We start from the raw sequence: 21,185 nt of genomic DNA, 5'->3' as shown, positions 1-21,185 counted from the left end.
GATGATGTTTGTGGTTCCATTGCAGAGTTGTCCAATTTTTTTTTTTTAATAATGGGAACAAGACAGTGCAACAGGTATCTAGGGTGCGGTGAGTTCAAATAACCACTCCAAAGGTTTGTACAAAATCGAAGGAAGACAAAAATTACTCATTCGTGTCTACTTTGGGAGGGCTTGCCGAAATATATTGAAGACAGTCGTTGGGCTATTAAAACACTCGGGCATACAAAAAAAATTAAAATTTATTTTGTTAAAATTAATGAACAAAAATTTACGCTAAATTTTCACATTTTTTTAATAAATTTTTTCTTCTTCTTTAAAATGCATCTTCTTTTAAACGGAAACAATTTTTTTTCCATTCAAATGTAGATATCATATTCCATGGTATTATCATTTATCTAATGTAAACGGTTAATCTAAATCACAAAACAATTTTTTATTTCTTTTTTACCTATCGTTGAAATTGAAATTGCTGAAATAAACCCATAAATCGGTTGGGTTTCTTCGTAACTGAGGTAACTGGCGATTCTTTCATAGCTAGGCTATCGTGCAATTGTTTCTTCATATGCTCTTCTATCAACTCATGCATGTCCATCTGTATGGGCGAAGCAATAAATTACAATTTCAATGTGAACCAGTAATTCCACAGTGGGATAGTCGATTTTCTTACCTGCCATTGCTCGAGCTGTTCGGATAGTTCTACCTTCTGTTGGATCGCCTCCAGCAATTCACTATTCGCTTGCATCAGTTCCACTCGGTTTTTGGCCAATTCAACTTCGGCCTTCGTCCGTCTGGCTGTGGCAGCATCACGATCGTTACGAGCTTGAACAACCTGAAGGAACAATGGATAGAATCGAGTTAGAAAACTGTTAGTATTTTCGTTAGGAATTCAGAGGTGAATGGGTTGAGTCTCGTTCAAAATCAATCGGGCCGGGATTTTTTTAAATTTTTTAATATTGGGGCATTACAGTATAAGCGACATCAGAGCTCCAAGAAGTGAGACTTCTTCCTTATGTCTCTTATCTCTATTAGGGCATGCCTGAATGATCATAAGTTTAAAGTATAAAGGGGCACTTACCACTTCATCTTGGGCCAAATTACTTTCGGAAGCATCTTGTCTGGCTCGATTCCGCTCTTCGATTGCACTTTGTAATTCAATTTCGATCACAGAAAGCTATTGCAAAACAGAAGGAGTTTAGTGAAATGAGCTCAAATCATTTATTGAACGTCCTTACTTTGCCCTCCAACTCTGCAATAAGATCTTGACGCCTTCGAAGCTCCTCGTCTTGATCCATACCGTTCGTTCGACTTTCGTCCAACATAGTTTTGATATGTACAACATCTAGACCCATAATCGCATTGATAACATCATCAGCAACACTAGCTAGCATTCCTTGTCTCAGATCGTCTCCGACCGATTGACAAGTCGATCCCAGAAACAGATCGGAATGTAGACCAGAATCACCATCCTGATTATTTTGCAGAGTGAGCAGCAATTGTTTCAGTTGATTGTAAACGGAACGGGCTTCTTTGAACAGCGGATGGGAATGGTCGAATTGACTTTCGGAGAATTCATCGTCACAGTCCATTTCGTTTTGTAGAGATGAGAGTCCACGTTCACCATTCGTACCCTTGAGATGACATCAGATAAGACAGTTGTCCGACCAAACATTGTCATAATTTAAGCTTACCGATTCCAATCGTTCCGATAGAGTATCGTTCTCGCGTTGCACTCGTTCCAGATTTTTAATCGTCGTCTGCATTTTCATTTCTTGGTCGCGCAGCTGCTTTTGAAGGGAATGTATACGGTCTCGAGACTCGTCCAGTGAAGCGATTAAAGTATCCTTCTCCACCAACGATGTCTGCAGCCGCTTCTCCAAGTCTTCTTTACTCTTCACCAACATGTCCAATTCATCTCTCAAACTTTCGACACCATTTACATGATTCTGTTGGTTGGTTTAAAGGTTTTCATAGTGAATAAGGCCGAGGTTAAAAATAGTCTCGTTTGAACATACCTGTAAGCTACTGTGCTGTATTGAATATTGGTCCTGAAAACAGAATTTAACATTGAATGACCGTCTGAACACGTAACGAAAATGGTTCATACCTTTATGTCCTGTAGCTTGGTCTGCAATTGCGTTTCATTTTGAGTGGCAGCTTGAAGTTGTTGTGTGAGTCGTGCATTTTGAGCCGTCAATTCTTCAATCAAAAGATTTTTCTCTCTTTCATTTTGTCGAATCGATGTTTCCTGTTTGCGGAATAGACATGTGTCATCAATTTGTCTGACGAATTTATCATCCCACTCAATTTAACAGTAAAATTGGTAGGTACCCACTAACCTGAGCTAACATTTTCGATTTAATTTCATTGTAATCAGACTCTAATTCTTGAGCTCGTATGTCGCCTTCACTTTCGGCTTCGGACAGTTTTCTTCGGAGGATGTGTTTCTCTTGCTCAAGTCGCTGCAAAATGGCAAATGCGAAATGGGTTTGTTAAATAATCAAAAATTAGCATTTTAAAAGATCAAAGTTTTCTCAGTTTGTAATTCATCGACTTATTTCGGTGACTAATTTATTTGAGCAAAAAAACATCTCATGGCTTTTACATAAAAACGAGTTTTTTGTTGTTGTGCGAATTAACAAGTCGATAGCTGTGTTGAATTTAACAGAAATATTGTTGTTCGATACACCTACATATGGCAAGAATTATACGGTTTTAAGTTATGCCGCAAAGTTCCATTTTTTTTTAACTTCTGACAATTTTGTATTTTAATATAGTTTGCCTAGTTCCTCAAATATGGTGTCTGTCGATGCTCCACATCGAATTTGTGTGAAACGTGGCAATTTTTCAAAACGAAACGTTCAATTAAAATTGTCTTACTCAACGAAAATGATTACACTCAGCGAGTGTTGACTTGTAATTGAAAATTGAATTAATAATGAGTGTGTCGACTAATGACAACTCATTCAATAGGTCTCGTGTTCAACACAAAACTTTTGATATTTGTGGCAGAAAAATTGTTTTTTCATCGTACACGATTTGCGTCATAATCAGTCGATCAATATAGGTATTATTGGATTCCATTACAAAGTTAAATTAAGCTGATTATTCACAGAAAACAGAGAACCATGTATATACGTTGCAGGCACCCGTATGTATATACTATATCCAGTGAGATATACACACTGATATCTAAATTAATAATTTTTAATTGCAATACTCCCGCATGACTCATACACGTACAATCGTCATATCTTATCGTAGAGAAATTGTCCAACGGGACCTTGAAAGCCCGACCAAAGTACACAGGCTTGGATTTATAAAAAATGTTTTCGGGGTCATAAATAGTGTCAATAACATTTTTCGTCAAATTTAGCGTTTCCATATCCGCGTTTGGGGCGAGAAAAGTGTGTTTCCACAGGTGTAAAATACCTAATTTTGTTTAGTTCAGTTCAGTTCAAATCTGATCTCAGTGCTCAGTCCTCAAAAGTTATTCCAACAATTTGCATGAATGTCAAGTCCACTTTTACCTAAAACTATCCGGCCTGCTGGACATGTTCCGTCGTTTTTATTTTATTTTTAATTTTTTATTAAGGCTAGTTGTTACTAGTCCTAGCAGGACAGGTAACGCGCACTGAGGCCTCCAATGGGCCTATTGTGCTAACTAGGTGTAGATTAGACATTTGCTGTTTGGATGAATCTACCTGTGCTAGCAATGTAGCTCAGGATGTCATGTGATTGCAATGTTCTAATTTGGTTATACCCAATGGTGTAACCGCCCAGATGCTTTCTTCTTTGGGTTATGAAAGCAGGACACTTACAGAAGTAATGTTCCGCCGTATCTATGTGTTCCCCACATAAATCACAGCTAGGGTCTCTGCGTTTGCCGATAGTTGTGAGATGCTTGTTAAATTCGTAATGTCCCGTCATCACTCCGGTGTAGTTTTTGAGTCTCGTTCTGCTTATGTTAATGAGATACTTACTGTTTTTCATACTAATTTGGATGCAATTTTTAGCTTGACGACAACCAGGTACATTTTTCCAGTATTCTGTGAACGTACGCTTTTTCAATTTGTTTATTCTTTGTTTTACATAAGACCTGGGGACACCCATTGCTGGTTCCGGGCCCGTCAGGGTGCTAAGAGCTCCAATTTTTGCTAGTTGATCCGCTCTCTCGTTCCCCTCTATGTTGGAGTGTCCCGGTATCCAAATGAGGTTCACAATGTTGTGTCTGCTCACTTGGTTCAGTATGTCATAGCATTCCAGAGCAAGAGCTGAGGTAAATGCGAATGATGATACTGCTTTGATAGCGCCCTGGCTGTCGGAGCATATTGAAATATTTTCATTATTGATGCTTTCCTCTATAATTACCTTACAGGCTTCTATAATTGCTCTGATTTCAGCCAAGTATATAGACGAATAGTAACCTAGTGGTAAACTTAGCTCAATATTCAGTTCTTTACAGTATAATCCAGCGCCAACTGACTCGCATATAAGGGAGCCGTCCGAGTAAAATACATAACCTTGTTTTGGTGGTAATGTTCCATCAATCCATTCTTCCCTGTTAGGGAATTGCGTACTAAACTTTTTGTTAAATCTAAACGTTCTAACTATGTTATCTGATGGCATACTTAATGCAGGTTCCCTGTATATCGTACTAAACCAGACTTTCGTATGGTCTGTCGACCTGATTGGTGCTTTACCAATTCTATTTAGCGTTGCAATAGCTTCGTTAGCAATATGGATATGCAGCGGAGGTAAATTTAGCATTGCCTCCAGTGCGGCTGTTGGAGTTGATCTCCAGGCCCCAGTTATGGCTAAGCATGCAGTTCTTTGAAATTTATTTAATTTCTTTTGAATATGTTTGAGGTTACATCTGTGATTCCACAGAAATGAAGCGTATGTTACGATGGGTCTGATGACGGTTGTGTAGATCCAATGCATTACTTTAGGTGTAAGGCCCCAAGATGCTCCATACGCTTTGCGGCATTGCCATAGTGATATCAGTGCTTTTTCTAGGCGCGAGTTCAGGTTCGCTAACCAGTACATGCCACTGTCTAAGATAATACCCAGATAATACTCCGTCGTTTAAGGAGTGCTACACTTAAAGTAGAGACCCGTATTAACGAGGTCTGATAGGTTTTTCGTTTTTTAGTGGCTTTATGGCGGCAGAGGAGCCCTTAGAAGTTCTCCGATGTAGTCAAATTTTCTCAAATTCCTGTCATAACCTTGGACAGCGACTGCCAACGGCATCCGTAGTATCGTCGGACTCCTGGTGGACTACTCTCTACTATCCATTGTCAAACTTGTTTGGTCGCTGCTGTCCAGGAGATTCCGAAACCGAAAACCATATACTGATTTTCAATGTCTAGCGCTTCCACACACGAACCTTTCGACCTTTTTGGGTATGTATCGCAGCGTCCTTCTAAGCACTACAAACCTGCACACTTCCAAATAAATCGTCTGTTTATTGGCGAAATAAATGAACTTATAGTTCACAAATAAATATTATTCAACATGTGACACAGCTCACTTTTACAACTCTACTGCCAAAAATAAAAAGACATCCAGAAAAAAGTTGTTCCACAAAATTGTCAGGGGAGACTAACGATTCTATAGAGCCATCGATCATTCGGATCAGATGTGGCTTGAATCTCAGTTATTCGATACCTTGGCAAATTCATTCTTAAAATTCAAAAAATCATGAAAGCAAAACGGGGGATTGACGCTACCCAACCCACCAATACCTTGAACCGAACTCATAAACTGATAATTATGAAAAAAATCTGATTTATCAAGCAAATTAAAGAATCTTAGTGTGTTGTGAATGCCCAAAGAGTAAACGCTTCGTACCGGCTCGAAACCTCAACCATAATTGAGTTAGTTTTTTCTCTCGAAATTATCATCTTTCTTATTAAATTTCTTTGTAAATGCGGATGTTTGTCTATAGGTTTGTCTACAGGTTTGTTCGTTGTTCATTCGAGTTCTAAAAAAACGTTGAACATAATTTCATTGTTTTCTATTATTGTGTCGCTACGTGCTTTTGCCTATTATTGTGGTTTCGTCGCGGTTTTCAACTAAATAGAGTAATAAAGTGGACCAAATGGTAGAAAAACCCAGACCAATTTTGTATTCAACGTGCTCATGAAAGCTCATGTTGATTTTGGATTACTGGAAGTGAAACGAAAATGTTCCAAGAAGCTAGAGATGAACAATGAAATGGCAAGAGTAAATATAATTTCCTGTTAAAATTAACTTTTAATTTAAGTCACTTTGCCATATTGTGCATAAATACCCGAAACACAGTCACACTTTTAAAACCTTTAATGTGAAATACAAGCTGAACAAAAACGACCAATGCAATTCTAATCAATCGATAACATGGAATTGTTAATTGGATTAAGAGATCGAGAATTTCCATTCCGAAACCGCTGAAAGTATCAATATTACATGGTTTCCATGAATTGCAATTACGAGTGTTATTTTTACGGCAACCTTGGTCGTTTCAACAGTCTTTTAATAGCTTGTGTATGCTATGTATACAAAAGTCGCTAAGAAAACCATTCGTCATTACAATCGTTTCTGGAAAGTTTTATCGATTCCAATCAGTAAAAATGGCCGTGGTAGCTCCCTAAATTCTTGCGACAAAATTGCATCTCCAAAAAAAATTCAAAATATATTTTTGTCGGCCAGAGATTATGAAGAATATTTTCGTGTCATAATATTCAGGAGTTAATTACTCCAGTGTTCGGCCTCGCCTCGGATTGGTAAATTTAACTCAAGATCATTTGTCCCATTGTTAAGTAATAACTCATATAAGGGTGGACAATGAACGTAGAAGTGGTGGTAGCCCCTTAATAGTTACCTTACGCACTCGGCTTCGCTTTTTGGATCGGTAAATTTCACACAAGAACCGTCATTTTCATCATTTGTCCTATGTAAGATATTTTACGTGTTACGGCATGTTTCATTTTCATTTACATTGCCTAATCATGTAAAGCATTGTACTTACGAGGTTCCAAGTTGTGTTTTGAGAATAACTAATTTCAATTTTCTATTTCTAACGCATGGTTAGAAAAAGGCTCTAAGCTTGAATGAAATTTAGCTTGAAATTTGAATTTGTTTGTTGTTCCACATCACAGCGTAAATTCAATTTCAAAATTAACTTCTGATCATCTTTGATTATTCAATCAAAATTCTAAAATCATTTCTTGCTGCCCAATTGTCCGTGATTTGATCTTGGAGCAGATCGTTAACGAAATAATATTCCTTTTAAGCAAATTTATCATTCAACCTACTGAATAACATTGATATTCAAATGGCGCATCAATGTATATCGCATCACCAAATGTAAGGCAAACGAAAAATGAATAATTCTAAGCGCTACGACATTTTTAACATTGACAAAACATGTGATTTCCATGGATATTGTATTGATTAAATTCGTGTCGTTATACGATTGCTTGTATTCCTACACTATACCACCATATAATTTACCGTGTGAAAAGAGGAAATATTTTAATTGGAAAAAGTTCTGTTCGGATTCCAAACAACAACAATGTCGATACACCATCTTTCTTACGGAAAATCAAACAAAAAGAAAGGCATCGCTTCGAGAGTAGAATCTGAATCTCACACTACAAGGCCTTTAACAAACAAACGAAAAAGTTGTTGTTAATTCAAACACCATTTCGTGAAAAGTATATACCATACTGCCGGGCACATCACGACCATATACCACATGCATACAATACAAATGGTTGTAGAAATTTACAAACAATAAAAAACTTATTTTTCATAATTAATTCGTTTTCGATATTAATATGGGTTACAGTAGCTTATTTGGATTATATATGAAGAGTTTCGAAAATGAGTAACAGACTTGGCTTGGCATTGCCGTCATTTATACATATAAAGCAAACGGATGTGGAAATACGGGCTAAATTGGAATTTAATCTTGACAGGGCTTACTTTTGGAAGTTTGTGGTCCGAAAAATTTTGAAAACTCGGAAAATTTCTGAAATACTTCGAAACATTTTGAAAATTTCGAAATAACTACGATTCAGAGAAGTTCTGATTTTTTTCAGGAATTTCGGGAATTCTGAAGAGGTTCTCTCAACAATCTCGACTTAAAATCGGCTCGAATTAAAATGAATTCTTGAGACTTTAAAAACTATGTGAAACAAAGTCAAATTTTATGACTAAATTAATTAGGCAAACCTAACTGTAATAATTTTAAATTTTACCTTGTTGTTAATAGCACACAATTAACTGCTATGAATTGACGACCTCTTATTTTTACATGCTTTGGATCAAAATACAAATATATAGTTTCATAAAACATGTGGCAGTGCCGTACTTTTTATAGGTCTAATAAAACCTTGATGAATTTACGGTGCATATACGGTTTTTCGTTGAAATTTATGGAGTGTGGTGATAGCTACGTTAGACACTTATTAAATGCCTGGACAAAATTTAAAAACGCAAAACCCACAAACAGTGTTACAGAAGGGTTACAGAAGTGGTATCTGAATCCACCGAGAAACTATTTCAGTATTTTTAATCTACAAGTTAAAACTTGCTCAATAGAATTAAAACTTTAGTCAACTCGTCCCTCGTCCGGTTAAAATTGAAAATTTTAGGTCAACCCCTCAATTATTATTCTAAATCATTTAGAGAGAAAGTGTTTGAGCATTTTAGAAATCCAGTTTCTGCTACAAAATCTATTACTTCGCTCATTTTAACATATCCGAAAGTCTAGCTTAGTTCCGTCATTGCTGAAGATAACATATGACTAGCTGTTTAAAACTAATTGGCTAGAACGAGGGTGCGGTCGAATTGACCGCAATTTCCAGGATTTTTTTTTACAGAATTCAGGAAAGATAAGACCTCTGATGTTACAACTAGTTCCACCATTTTGTAAAAACCAAGTTTCTACCAATTAAAAAAATGACTTTAAACATGATTGTTGCAAAATGCTGCTGATATAACACCTATATGAAAGAACAACTCGACATGGTAGATTGAGATGTAACATCCAGCACCATTATTAGTCATAGGTTAGAGATAAAATCAAATATTTCAATCATGAATTCAGTCCATTAGGACAGTCCGTGACTTTGAAATAAGTTACGCATTTTGTTTCAGCTGTTTTTCAGCTGATCCACTCATACAAACAAAATTACTTATACCTGAATCTACGGGTGAAATAGCTATAAACACTTGGAAGTGCTGAAAGCCTTTAACGACGTAAAAATACTTTTATTTGAATGTGTGGATCTCAGCTGAAAAACAGCTGAATCGAAATGAGTCATTTATTTCAAAGTCGCCGACTGTAAACAAACCTAACTGAGTTAGTAACTCTGTAGTCCTTCGATTCAAAGCAAAAGTATGTATATCATGTATATAGTCAGTGAAGGTTCACAGCACACTCGTAAGGCATACAACGACAAAGTAACTACTAAATAGAGAGCAAAATGATTCTGTAACAAAATGAAAGTCTCGGCTGCTTTGCGAACAATATCAACCAACTTATGAATGAAATGCTATCAGAAACTATCAGAAAATGTGTATATAGGTACGTCACGAGAATTTCAACATACACACAAGAACATTTTGTGGTTAACTGAATCCGGTTGAAAGCGAACGAGTATAAGAACTTGTATATTGGATCATCGGTCGCATAATACAACCAACAAGTTTTGTTAAACTCTTCCAGGTAAAGTCGGTAGTAGAAAAAAAAAGTTTGAATCTTCAACGAACTGTACAAACTGTACACACTGGGAAAATTAATACAAAAATTTATTCGAATCACGCTCATGTCTTATTTTGATTCAATTGATTTTTTTTCGCGAAGACGAGGTAAAATGCTTAATGAGATCATCAATCAATGGAATGTTTGCAGAAAATTAAAATTCGCTTTGCAAACACGCCAGAAAGTAAATGGTTTCGATAGTGTGGATGTGTAAATGTCTCTACACTTTGTCCAACCGAAAAAATCCTTGGTTTTGGATGACTAATTCATAAATATAGAAATTTTGAAACGAGTTTCGTGTACAAAAAAAAATAATTTTGCGAACAATCAATAAAATGCGTCATTCCGCTTACAATCCAAACATCGCATCGCCTACAATCCATTGCCAATATATGTATGTATTAAATTGTGGTAATAATCTCTGGTGTATTACAAAGAAAATCGGTAAAAAATGCTTAATTAAGAGAAAAAACATTAAATTGCTGTAAACTATAAAAATTGAAATTACACGTATGTGTATGCAGCCAGCGTGCATAAGAGCGCACCGAAAACCGTTTTTCTTTGAATCATAAGCCCGTGACGATAATTGCGTCATTATACCGAACGAAATAGGTTGTGTTGTTGTTAGACTTTTTTTTTTATCTCGTGAATGCTATCTGAAAGTAAAGTTTATGATGACAGGCGCGACTCGAGCAAGGGAGATTTATTGTTATAAAATAGTTTCCATTCGGCAAAAGAAAATTGATTCATGCGAAACCATACGTTGTTGTGAACGTTTCGGTATGAGTTCTTGTTATTTATAGAAAGAAAATGCAAAGTTTAACGGTTTTTGTGTAAGTTTCTTGGAATAAAGCTAACCAATTGATGGTATTAGGGATTCTTTTCGAAAACAATCTACCGAAATCGGACGCATTTCCGAAAGGAAATTTTTATTAGTGCTTAGAAAGGTATTCGCCCCTAGAAGCCACTTTCAAAAAAAATCCTCGAAGCTTGCGTGGCTAGTGGGAGTTGATCGAAAACCGAAAACAAGCACTTTTCTTATGGAAATTTCTTCAGGTATATGTAACGTACATGGTCGTGAGGGGTTTCATTAGAAAGGTAATTACAAGTACTTTAGGGAAAATAGGTTTGGCAGTGCCTATTTTAAGGTAGCTAAGTTCTAAAAAATTCCGTAATTTTTCCATCACGTTTTGTCATTTTATCTAAGAAGATCTCGAAAAAGACCATGCATTTTACCTGCCGGTTATTTCAATTTTTTACAAGTTTTATTTATTATCAAAGCGTAAAAAGAGTGCTCGCATGCGGCACAGTCAGTAAAAAAATACGATCTTTTCAATCAAATACTTATTACAATAAATAAAAATCATCTTCTTAGGTTCCAAGAATACATGCCGCGTTGCCTCTTTGTGTAGAAATTTTCTGCAATTGTTTTTCATATCTTTGAGGTAAAGTGATTACTTTGGAATGAGATCTAGCAGAAAATGTTACTAACTTTTGTTATATTTAAAAAATTAAATTCCTTAAAATAGGCCCTTGTTTGGACGTATCTATGCGATGATTTATGAGATGAAAAAGTCTGAAAACATGCCCTTTTCTTATGACAATTTCTCGAGGTACAAAAAAGGTACATTTTTGTGTTGAACATCATTAGAACTGTAATTTCATGTACTTTCAGTGCCGATATAGTCTTTTGGAGATTTGAGAGCATTTACGATGAAATATAAGAAGATGAAGTGTTCAATTTGCTTTCAAATCCCCATAAGACCCTATTTTCTCTGAAACCATATGATATTACCTTCCGTAAGAAAAGTGCATGTTTTCTGTTCTTGATCAACTCTCGCTAACCGCACAAGCTTCAAAGAATTTTTTTGAAAGTAGTTTTTGATTCTAAGGACTACCTTTCTAGGCATTTCTAAAAAAGTCCACTGGAAAATGCGTCCGATTTCGGTAGGCCGTTTTTGAAAAGAATCCCTCTATAATATAAGAGTCTATATAATCCGAAAAGCACGAGTTCTTTAACTGTTAGTCAGCGTTAAAAGCACAGCCATGAAAATATATTCCATTCCATTACTAATTTGCTATTACATTTTCGTACACGTTTTGTTCTTTTAATGCTGACCTTTACCTTTCATTTCAGCCGTACAATTTATATATTTTCTCATAAAAATACCGGATTTTTTCTAGTTTAAATCACACAAAAAAAATTGAAGTTTTTGCGCGTATCTAACATCACGCAGTGATCTAAGGATCACTCTGCGAATAATAACCAGTAGTTTGAACAGCAAAAATATGTTTTAATTATCCGAAAACATTGTGGCTTCTTTTGTGTCTATTCGACGGATCATTTTTTTTTTCTTCGGCTCGAAGTTCATAAATTACGAAATGGTCAATTTAAACCGAAATGATTTTTTTCGAGTTAAAACCTGCTGTGTAATATGGACGGTATAATATTTGTATATTACGCTATTCGGACGCTATATTTAACTAAAATTGTGCTCGGTTAAACAACACAAGGTTTGTGTTATGTTTTTTTTTTTTTTTTGATATAAAAATATTAGCGAACTACCGCTCCCGAGGTCGACGTTCTATTTGAAGTAAATGTTACAGTGCTGCAATACAGTTCGGTGTACATAGGTAATTTGCATTCTTGTATAGATGGAAAAGCTTAAATTATCATTCCGTGATATACATTCGCATAAACAATCATTTATGATCGAGATGGAAACAAAATGCTCAACAACTGGAAAGATCGAACTGAAGATGAGTTTTGAGTATATTCAATATTTGTTTTGATGTAACTTATGAATTAAAGTTCTCGGAAAATTAAAAAAAAAAATTTACATCTGTGGTGCACCAGGTGATTCAGGCTGATTCAGTTACCGATGCTCCAGTTACCTTCTAGGTCTAGTTGAATTACTCTAGGTAACAGAGGCTTTGGGCACAGTGGCATAGTGCGTTGGATATAGGACGCGGTTCACAGAAAAATTTAAAAATTAATGGGAATGAGATAGAGTCATTGGTGCAGCAAATATCTAGGGTTTCCTTGAGTGCAAATATACACTACATAGGTCTCCACTACATTTCTCTAGTACAATATCGAAAGTAGACAATAATGAATAATTTTTGTCTTCCTCGAACCCACCAAAAAACTCTACCAAAAACTGTCCCGTTCCCATCACTTTGTGAAAATTGTAAAAATTTGTTATTGAAAATGTAAAGATAACTCATTTCCCGCTAATCGGTTGGATGTTCTGGTTATATTTATTATTTCTGGCATATCGCATTATTTCCATGTTCACGACAGGTTAAGAAGAAAATGTGCACGAAGTTCAGGCCTGCTCGACTCCGGAAATGTGGGATATTGGGCTAATGAGATGCTTTTCTGGTCCGGAAGGCTTGAGTATTGAACCCGTATCTTTTTTTTAGAATTTTAAAAAATAGTTTAGGCATGGGGAGCGAAGCATTTGTACAAATGTACGAAAGCGTTGGTTAGAGCAGTAAAGAAGGTATACACCATTATTATCCTCACTTCTAACCAATGCGTTCGTACATTTGTACAAATGCTTCGCACCCCATGCATAAACTATCTCATTAGCCAAATATCCCACATTCCCCGGAGTCAGAGCAGGCCTAACGAAGTATATAAACACTGAAGGTAATGCAAATCTTTAGCGAATCACAAAAAATACGGAACCCACCAAGTTTCGAATAATTTTAAGTGCTGCGTCATATTTTGTGTGGTTGTTAGCACTTATGATTTATATAGAATTGATGGAGTGTGGTGACTGTGATAACATCAAAATTCTATTCAAGTCGTAAGTGTGCTTCAAGAAGAATGAACGAACTTGGGTTCCGTGTGTTTTTGATGATTTAAATAACATTCAGTTAGTTAAGACATATCTGATTTAATCACCAAGATCACCATTGACAGCAAAATATTTTAGTCCCCCATCGACTTAGAAGAGTTCCTCTCGTACACTAACAAATTTTTATGGAGAAAATCCACTCTGTTTAGTGAAAAGTCAGCTTTAATTACTCTAAAGTGGTCCTTTATTTAACGTACTTCACAGTCAGATTCGGTGCTGGAGCATTAACTGAACCGTTTAAATTTTGCTACCAGCTGACTTGGTGAGTGACTTAATCTATTTCAGAACCTGGGAACAAGTAAAAGTTTCGAGAAATAATACTAGGTGTAGTCCACACAAAATATTGGCACACATAAAGTGTTAGTAACTGATATTCCGCGAGTATTCATCCGAAGAAAGTTTAAACAAACGACCAGCCAATGTTGTCCCAATAAATTAAACTGAAAGCGAAAGTGTCGATTGAAAATTATTGTTTTTAATCGTCGCAACTGTATTTAACCAGTGAGCATTAAATTTGCATCACCCATCCGCTGTCTGTGTGGAACGGGTTTAGTTAATGCGGAATTGGTAGAAGAAAATTGTTCGAACGGAAATTATTTTGCTAAAATATTCAAATTACTTAGGTTGAATGAAATCAGCGAAAGATGTTAATGATGGGAAAGGTAAAATAAATTGACTCTCCGTTTCCTCATTAAATGTATCCTTGATCATGTGGACTATAAAATTAATCGGTCAAATTACCAACCAATGTCAGCAGGAGGGATTTTTTTCTAGATTTTAAATTTTAAACGACGACGCCTCTATTACCTTCATCTATTATAACAAATTGTTCAGGTAATAAGAAGTGTAAGTGTAGCTAATTGTCATAATATTTCTTCATCTTCATTCATAATGTGCGCCAATTTATAACATTCGCTAACGTAACAATGTAACGAACGAATTAGAAGCATAAAGCAAAAACAGAGTAGTGTGTTTGTGTGTTGGGAAAAATTAGTCTAATTTAATTATTTAATTATGTTTCGCAAAATGGATTTCCTATTTTTACAAAATAAGCATCAGCTTACAGTACAATATACATTACATAATACGATGGCTGGCTGGAATTTTCAACAAAAAATCATTTTTTTTGTCAGTTCCTTCTTCTCTCAAATTGGTATAATTGCTGGCATTGGTTATATTGTAATTAAGTGTTCTCGCTATGTATGACAACGGAATTAAAAAAGCGTTTGATGAGTCGCAGACGTCCCACACGTAACTATGTGAAACTATGGTTTTTGTCCGTCGCCAAAAAAAAAACCTTTTAAATTTAATCGTCTGATAGTCCGATCAAATAAAAGATTTTGTGCTTTTAATACAGTTTAATATCACAGCGTGGCAATGAACAACAAATAATGATGATTGTTGTCAAGCCACTAATAAAATGTCCATAAGGCTGGAACAATTTAGCAATTTAAAAAAAAAGCGTTAGGCGATCGTCAGGGGACCCGTAGTTGTGGCTAGAAATACATGCATTTGATAGTTAATTTTCGTAGCAATTATTTTGCATGAATTGGAAAAAGTGTGATGATTCAACACGTTAAACGATTGTAAATGTTTCGTATGATGTCCCTAGAGTAACTACCATTTGGCAGTGGACTGAGGTGTAGAAATCCCAAACGACGATCGAGTCTTAAGATGATTTTAGTTTTATCGTGATATGGGTGTGACAGTGCACTAACGCAATGGATCCCAGCTGAAGAATTGACGCCGTAAGTGCGGTCGAAATTCTAAATGGAAAGCGGGTAATACTTTCTAACGCAGCGTCATTTTCCCATAAGGAATCGTTGAAACTTACTTTTCTGTTCACCTTTTCATCGAATCGTTCACTTGAAATTCAAATTTTAGGCACACTTACGGCGTGAATTCACAATCAGCAATTTAGGTGACCTGGATTCAAAAACATAACCTTGTTCCATATACGTCCAAAACAGCCATAGTTAGGGCGCTGACATGACTTTCATTAACCCTTTAAAAACGAACTAGGGTGAAATAGGATAGAACGGGTAAGGCGACCAATCTATGCCACCAATAGGTCTGCTGAAAATGAGGTTTCTCTGTAGATGACGATTGACATTTTCAACGACCTTGGAACAGACCTATGGTCCTATTGTCCATTCCCACGGTTTTTTTAGAGAAATTTTTCTTTTCTTTTTTTGAATAGGAAGTTGCTTTGGCTATTTTGTGAAACTTTATTGGAGCCATTAGTGCTAAACTAGCAAATCTTCCATGATCATGAAAACCAGAATAGCTTGATCACCCTGGGCATCGAACAGTGGAGATATATCGCTCTACCGATTGAGCTGCCTGGACTCAGCACCCAGCATGAGTCGGTAATGCCGACTCGGTATAAAAGACAAATTTAAGATCATTGATGTGCCTAACAGGCGATTGTAGTAAGTTAACTTTTATTGTCATTTGCCGTAGATACACTCGAAGAAGAAAAAACGTAAAATAGCCATGTATGCATAGGACCTGTACGAATTACGTGTAAGGAGTGAATACTACATCTCGTACGTACAATGTTCACATAAGTAAAGAACGGATTTCAATGACCTTTACGGCCATAGTTCCTTTATTCCATATTAGGTATCCAATTTGGAGATATTAAAAGAGTAAATTAATGATGTTTCAGCCCCCTATAGATTTGTACGCGTCCAAATACAATTAGCGCCCACTAATCACAATAGTTCATTCTGAGGATATAAATCAAAATGCTACAGTACAGGATGTTGATGGCTTTCTCAAATTGTTCCACAATGAGTGGGAAGCCAAATGATCACAAAAATCCATAGTTTCCAAAAACCGCGGATCATAATGTAAAAAAGATGTAAATTTACTGATTCACCAATAAAATTGATGGTTCATTCGCTTGCAAGTCGTCCAATTGAATCAATTGAATTATGATTCCACAAAAAACAGACCACACACAATTCGATATGTGCGTCTTCCCATCCAAACGTTTTTTTTAGCAATTATACGAAAATGTAATTTAAAATTTATCGCAGCATTTCCCAATGAGAACTTTAAAAATTGCCTGACTTTATTGCGTAAATATTAGACGATCGAATACAAAAACAACGCGTCAATTCGATAAACACTGAGCCACACACCTGATCATACACACACAATGTTTTACGATAAATAAATTACTTATGGACTTTATAGTTTACTCATTATTTAAGCAAGCACCTTGATAGAAATCTATTAAAGAAAAACCGCAATAAATTCTGTCTTACGTAATTTGTTTGTGGAAACAAAGAGACCGAGAAGTATGTATGGAAGTGGTGGTGTTTTTCAATGTCTAGGCAAAATATAGAAAAAACCTTTTTGTTTTTATGATATTTTTTCAAAATCAATACACGTCACGTATAATATGCTACATTGAACATTATACCTGAACACATGAGTATATATACCATTCATACAACGAACGGAAGACAATGAGTACACGTCTCGTAAAGTAATAATAAACAAAATGAAACCAAACAACCGAGAGTTACCTAATTTTCTCTTTATTTAATTAGGAAAAGGTTTTTTTTTTGTTTATTGTTGATTGTAAATAATTTACACAAACCATCCATAATAGACGCTAAGTTTTCCAAACAATTAGTACATTTTGAATCAGAAATTTTTTTAATTTTTAATAAAAAAAAAAATTAAAAAAATTGAATTCGACCCCCTGGTACTTTGTTATACTTCACACACTGTGTGATACAATGATGTGTAACTGAACACAGAGTAAATACCATCCATAGATGAGATAAGATTTTGTCTTATTCGCTGCTAGCTTACTGTGTGCCTTACTTTCATTTAATAATGAAAAGCTAATAAATAACCCGAGAGAAAAAAATGTTACTTTTTCCGCTTGATATTCATGTCAAATAATGAGAAATTTTTCATTTTTAAATCAAAAACAATTATTTCGAAGAAGATAAGCTGACTCAGAGGCAATTACAGTCCGTATAATACAACGAAATCATATTAGCGTGTAGAGATTCTTCACATATGGCTGGGTGGATTGAGTGAAATATGGTTTTAATTCAACAATAAGTACACTGCATCGTAATTAATTGATTTGTTCATACCTTTAACATATGTTCTGTGGTGTGGTAAATATATCTTACAAGCAATTAATGACTGATTGCAAGGCAAATGACCGAACGTTTTGTAGACATTAATTGGTAAGAACGAAAGTAGCCAGAAATAATTATCAAATGTGGGATAGAATTGTTAATGGAAATGTGCATTAGGCAAACATAATGTCGATATAATTCAGGCAGGGCATATTATTGGAAAATTTATTAATTGAATTTACAGAAATTTACTACATTTTACCGAAAACTAAAAGCTGAATTAAATGAAGCATAAATTCGGTAAAATTTAGTAAATTTCGGTAAAATTCGGTACATTTCGGTAAAATTTGGTAAATTTCGGTAAAAGTTGGTAAATTTCGGTAACTTTCCATAAATTTTGAGACATTTTGGTAGATTTCGTAGTTTCAGTAAATTTCGTAACTTTCAATAAATTTTGAGACATTTTGGTATATTTCGTTAAGTTTCAGTAAATTTTGATAGATTTTGGTAGATTTCGTAAAGTTTCAGTAAATTTCGTTAGGTTTCAGTAAATTTTGGTAGATTTCGTTAAGTTTCAGTAAATTTTGAGACATTTCGGTAAAATTTGGTAAATTTCATTAGGTTTCAGTAAATTTTGGGACATTTCGGTAAAATTTTTTTTACTGAACTTACGGAAATTTACCGACATTTACTGAATTCACTGGAAGTAAAACTATGTAAATTGTCAGTAATTTCGGTAAATTTCAGCCACTCATGATTACGAACCAACGAACATCTTCTTTCAGTGTAGTTCAAGAGTTGCGATATTCTTGCAATGAGGGTAAGGTGTTCATTTCTAATAAAGACTTCCTTTTTGTAACAAGTGATGATAAGGAAAACCGTTCACTAACTAAATTGGTCGTTGTTCTAGTTGCAGAACTAAGTAATCAACGTCATGTATATATGAATTATGGTCTCCCAGGTCTGAATTCTAAACGATATCGATTTCCCAACGAAACGCATCGAATCAGACTCAATGTTTCTGATGTTTCTGATCTAGTTTGATCGGGTGTATGATTATCGGAAACAATGCATCTTCAAACGGCCCCGAACTAATCCATTCATTCAAAATGGTTTATGGTTTCCGCTAGTGTGCTAGCGAAAGCTCAAAATTTTTCATATAAAACATCAAAATGATAATTTTTCGTCAATCTAGTGACTTTGATCTTACTGTGATCTCTCCGAGGAACGTCTAGGTTGTTTGCTTTTTCAGAGTCGTTAACCCATACAATAATTATTGCCGAAACATTTGAGAGATGAATGCATAACTAACACCTATTGAAGGCATATTATTCACTCGCACGTAACTATATTCAATTAAACTCACGTCGGTTATGTTCTATTACACTAAACAATAAAAAAAATATTTTTCGTTTTTTCTTTCCTTTGTTCAGTATGTGTTTCTGTGGTATTAGCAACCAAAAAAAAATATCGCCTGACTAATTACGTTTCTGAGTTGAAATCATGGACTGGACAAGGACATGTGACGAAATTATTGTGAAAAATGATGGTTTCTTGAAGGAGTGTCTTTGAACTTATAGAGTGTTAACGACATAACGACTGACTGGACTGTAAAGAGCTTTACAATTTGTCATTCTAATATCGGACTTTGTACGCTGTGCTTGTAAAAGCTTTGATGACTAGCAACAGGAATACATTGGACTGAACAGAATTGCCTAGGTTGACTAGAAGATAATGTTTAAATTTTGTCTACTTCCCCACGAATTGCCTGAATGTTGCGGTAAGTTTGGAGAAATTTTAATGACTCTTAGGGAATTCGGGGAAGTTGCTCCTAAGTTGAAAGCTCTGATGTTCAGTACATTTAGCTTTTTTGATCAATTATTCTTTAATAAGTTAACAAAGCCATTGATTGATCGGTTACTTGGGTGAATAAAAGTGGAAATAACAAAAGCAATTCGAAAGAATCTATTCCGAATTCCAATTCATAAAACTGGGTCAATTATCCGCACCGCAAGTTTAGGTAATGGATATTAGGTACACATCACTTTTTTCTGTTGTGTTACCAGCCAAATGCAAAGATCAATTACGTAAAATGACGTAATTGGATTTAAAATAAAAAATTATTAATAAAAATACAGACGGATGACCTAACGCAGCCGTGGTGTATGAGTAATGGAAAAATTATTACCTTTTCACAATGTAGCAAAATAACCGACATGAACAACAAGAACTCTTACCTCCAGTTTCGTTGAATATTCTTCTATCAATTTCTCCTGTTGTTTGGTCAGCTCCTCGTTCTTCTCCAGCAGTGCTTTGCCCAATTCAGCGGCCAGCACCAAATCGGCCTCCTTTTTCTGCAATTTTTGCCAAACATCCTGTTCGGTCATCATATGTTCGTCGGCGTCGTCGACAGACCGTTCCGGTGGCCTAGTTTCCATATCGAAAATGTAATCCTCTAGTGTCGGTTTTGTTTTGGCCATGTAAATATTTCAGTTTTGGTTGTAAATATTTACATAAGCACGCACAACAATGTATCAACCGAATGTTGAATTGCTTTTCTCTTTTTCCACAATAAGGCACTCATAATTATTGTTTAGCCACTTAAGTGTTTACACAGAACGACGCGAATAATTACAACTCGAAATAATTTTTTTTATATAAAAAACACACAAAAATAAAAAACTTTCAAACTGCAAACTCTTAAAATGAATTTATTCTCTTGTGTAATGAATTTAGGTACTCAGTTTGGCATTACAAAAGAATACAGTCATCAATATGTTACCATTAATTTGTTTCTCTCTCTTTTTTGTAATTTTTATTTTATTTGATTACGAATTAAGTTCACGGGTAATTTTATAAAAATTGAATAATCGATGTAAGAATCATATTGCACTTTGTTATGGTAACTTTTTGTATTTCGTTCTGGATAGTTTGAATTTCGTTACCACAACAAGCAGTATATGGGAAAAAAACTAAACCAAACAACTAAATATATCGATCAATATAATCGACTGTTATATCTATATGGACAATATCATTCATAAATTATTATATTCGTTGACGAGAACAAATGTTTTACCATCGAAAAAAAAATAACAGGAAAAATTGTCACAGCAACACACCACACATATGCAATTTATTAAGCCACTGACTTGACTGGTATACATAAAAAAAGGTAAAAGATAAAAGCACACGATATTCTCAGATAACGATAAAGTCGCTTAATGACTAATTCTTCTAGCGACACGTAGAATTTTGTGTTTTCTTTTTCGGCATCTACTGATCACACACAAACGAGCTCTCAGTTACACACGTTTCATACCTTTCGTGCACGAACGAACACAACAGACTGACTGAATAAAAAAAACTGAATTTTGTTTTGTTGTTCAACAGTATACACCGAGAGCTTACCCACCTGCGAAACGAAAAGTCGATGGTCGACCGAAGTCAGTTTTG

At 35.2% G+C, this 21,185-nt stretch overlaps 1 protein-coding gene and 1 long non-coding RNA gene across 2 annotated transcripts; one reads left to right on the top strand and one right to left on the bottom strand.

Annotated features, from left to right (window-relative positions):
• Positions 1–363: 363 nt before the first annotated feature.
• On the bottom strand, positions 364–20,635 carry LOC119084213 (bicaudal D-related protein homolog). The gene is made up of 9 exons (XM_037194108.1): positions 19,967–20,635; positions 2,337–2,459; positions 2,105–2,245; positions 2,013–2,045; positions 1,689–1,943; positions 1,233–1,628; positions 1,076–1,171; positions 668–829; positions 364–592 (listed from the first exon to the last, which is right to left on the bottom strand). The coding sequence occupies exons 1-9, from the start codon at positions 20,207–20,209 to the stop codon at positions 449–451; spliced, it is 1,593 nt and encodes a 530-aa protein (XP_037050003.1). The 5' UTR covers positions 20,210–20,635; the 3' UTR covers positions 364–448.
• Positions 20,527–20,893, top strand: LOC119084229. The gene is made up of 2 exons (XR_005089024.1): positions 20,527–20,641; positions 20,687–20,893. It is a non-coding gene; the product is annotated as an uncharacterized LOC119084229 (long non-coding RNA).
• The last annotated feature ends 292 nt before the right edge of the window (positions 20,894–21,185 follow it).

Source organism: Bradysia coprophila, unplaced genomic scaffold (genome assembly GCF_014529535.1).
Source record: "Bradysia coprophila strain Holo2 unplaced genomic scaffold, BU_Bcop_v1 contig_732, whole genome shotgun sequence".
Lineage (NCBI taxonomy): Eukaryota > Metazoa > Arthropoda > Insecta > Diptera > Sciaridae > Bradysia > Bradysia coprophila.
This window is presented reverse-complemented; position numbering and strand designations above follow the sequence as displayed.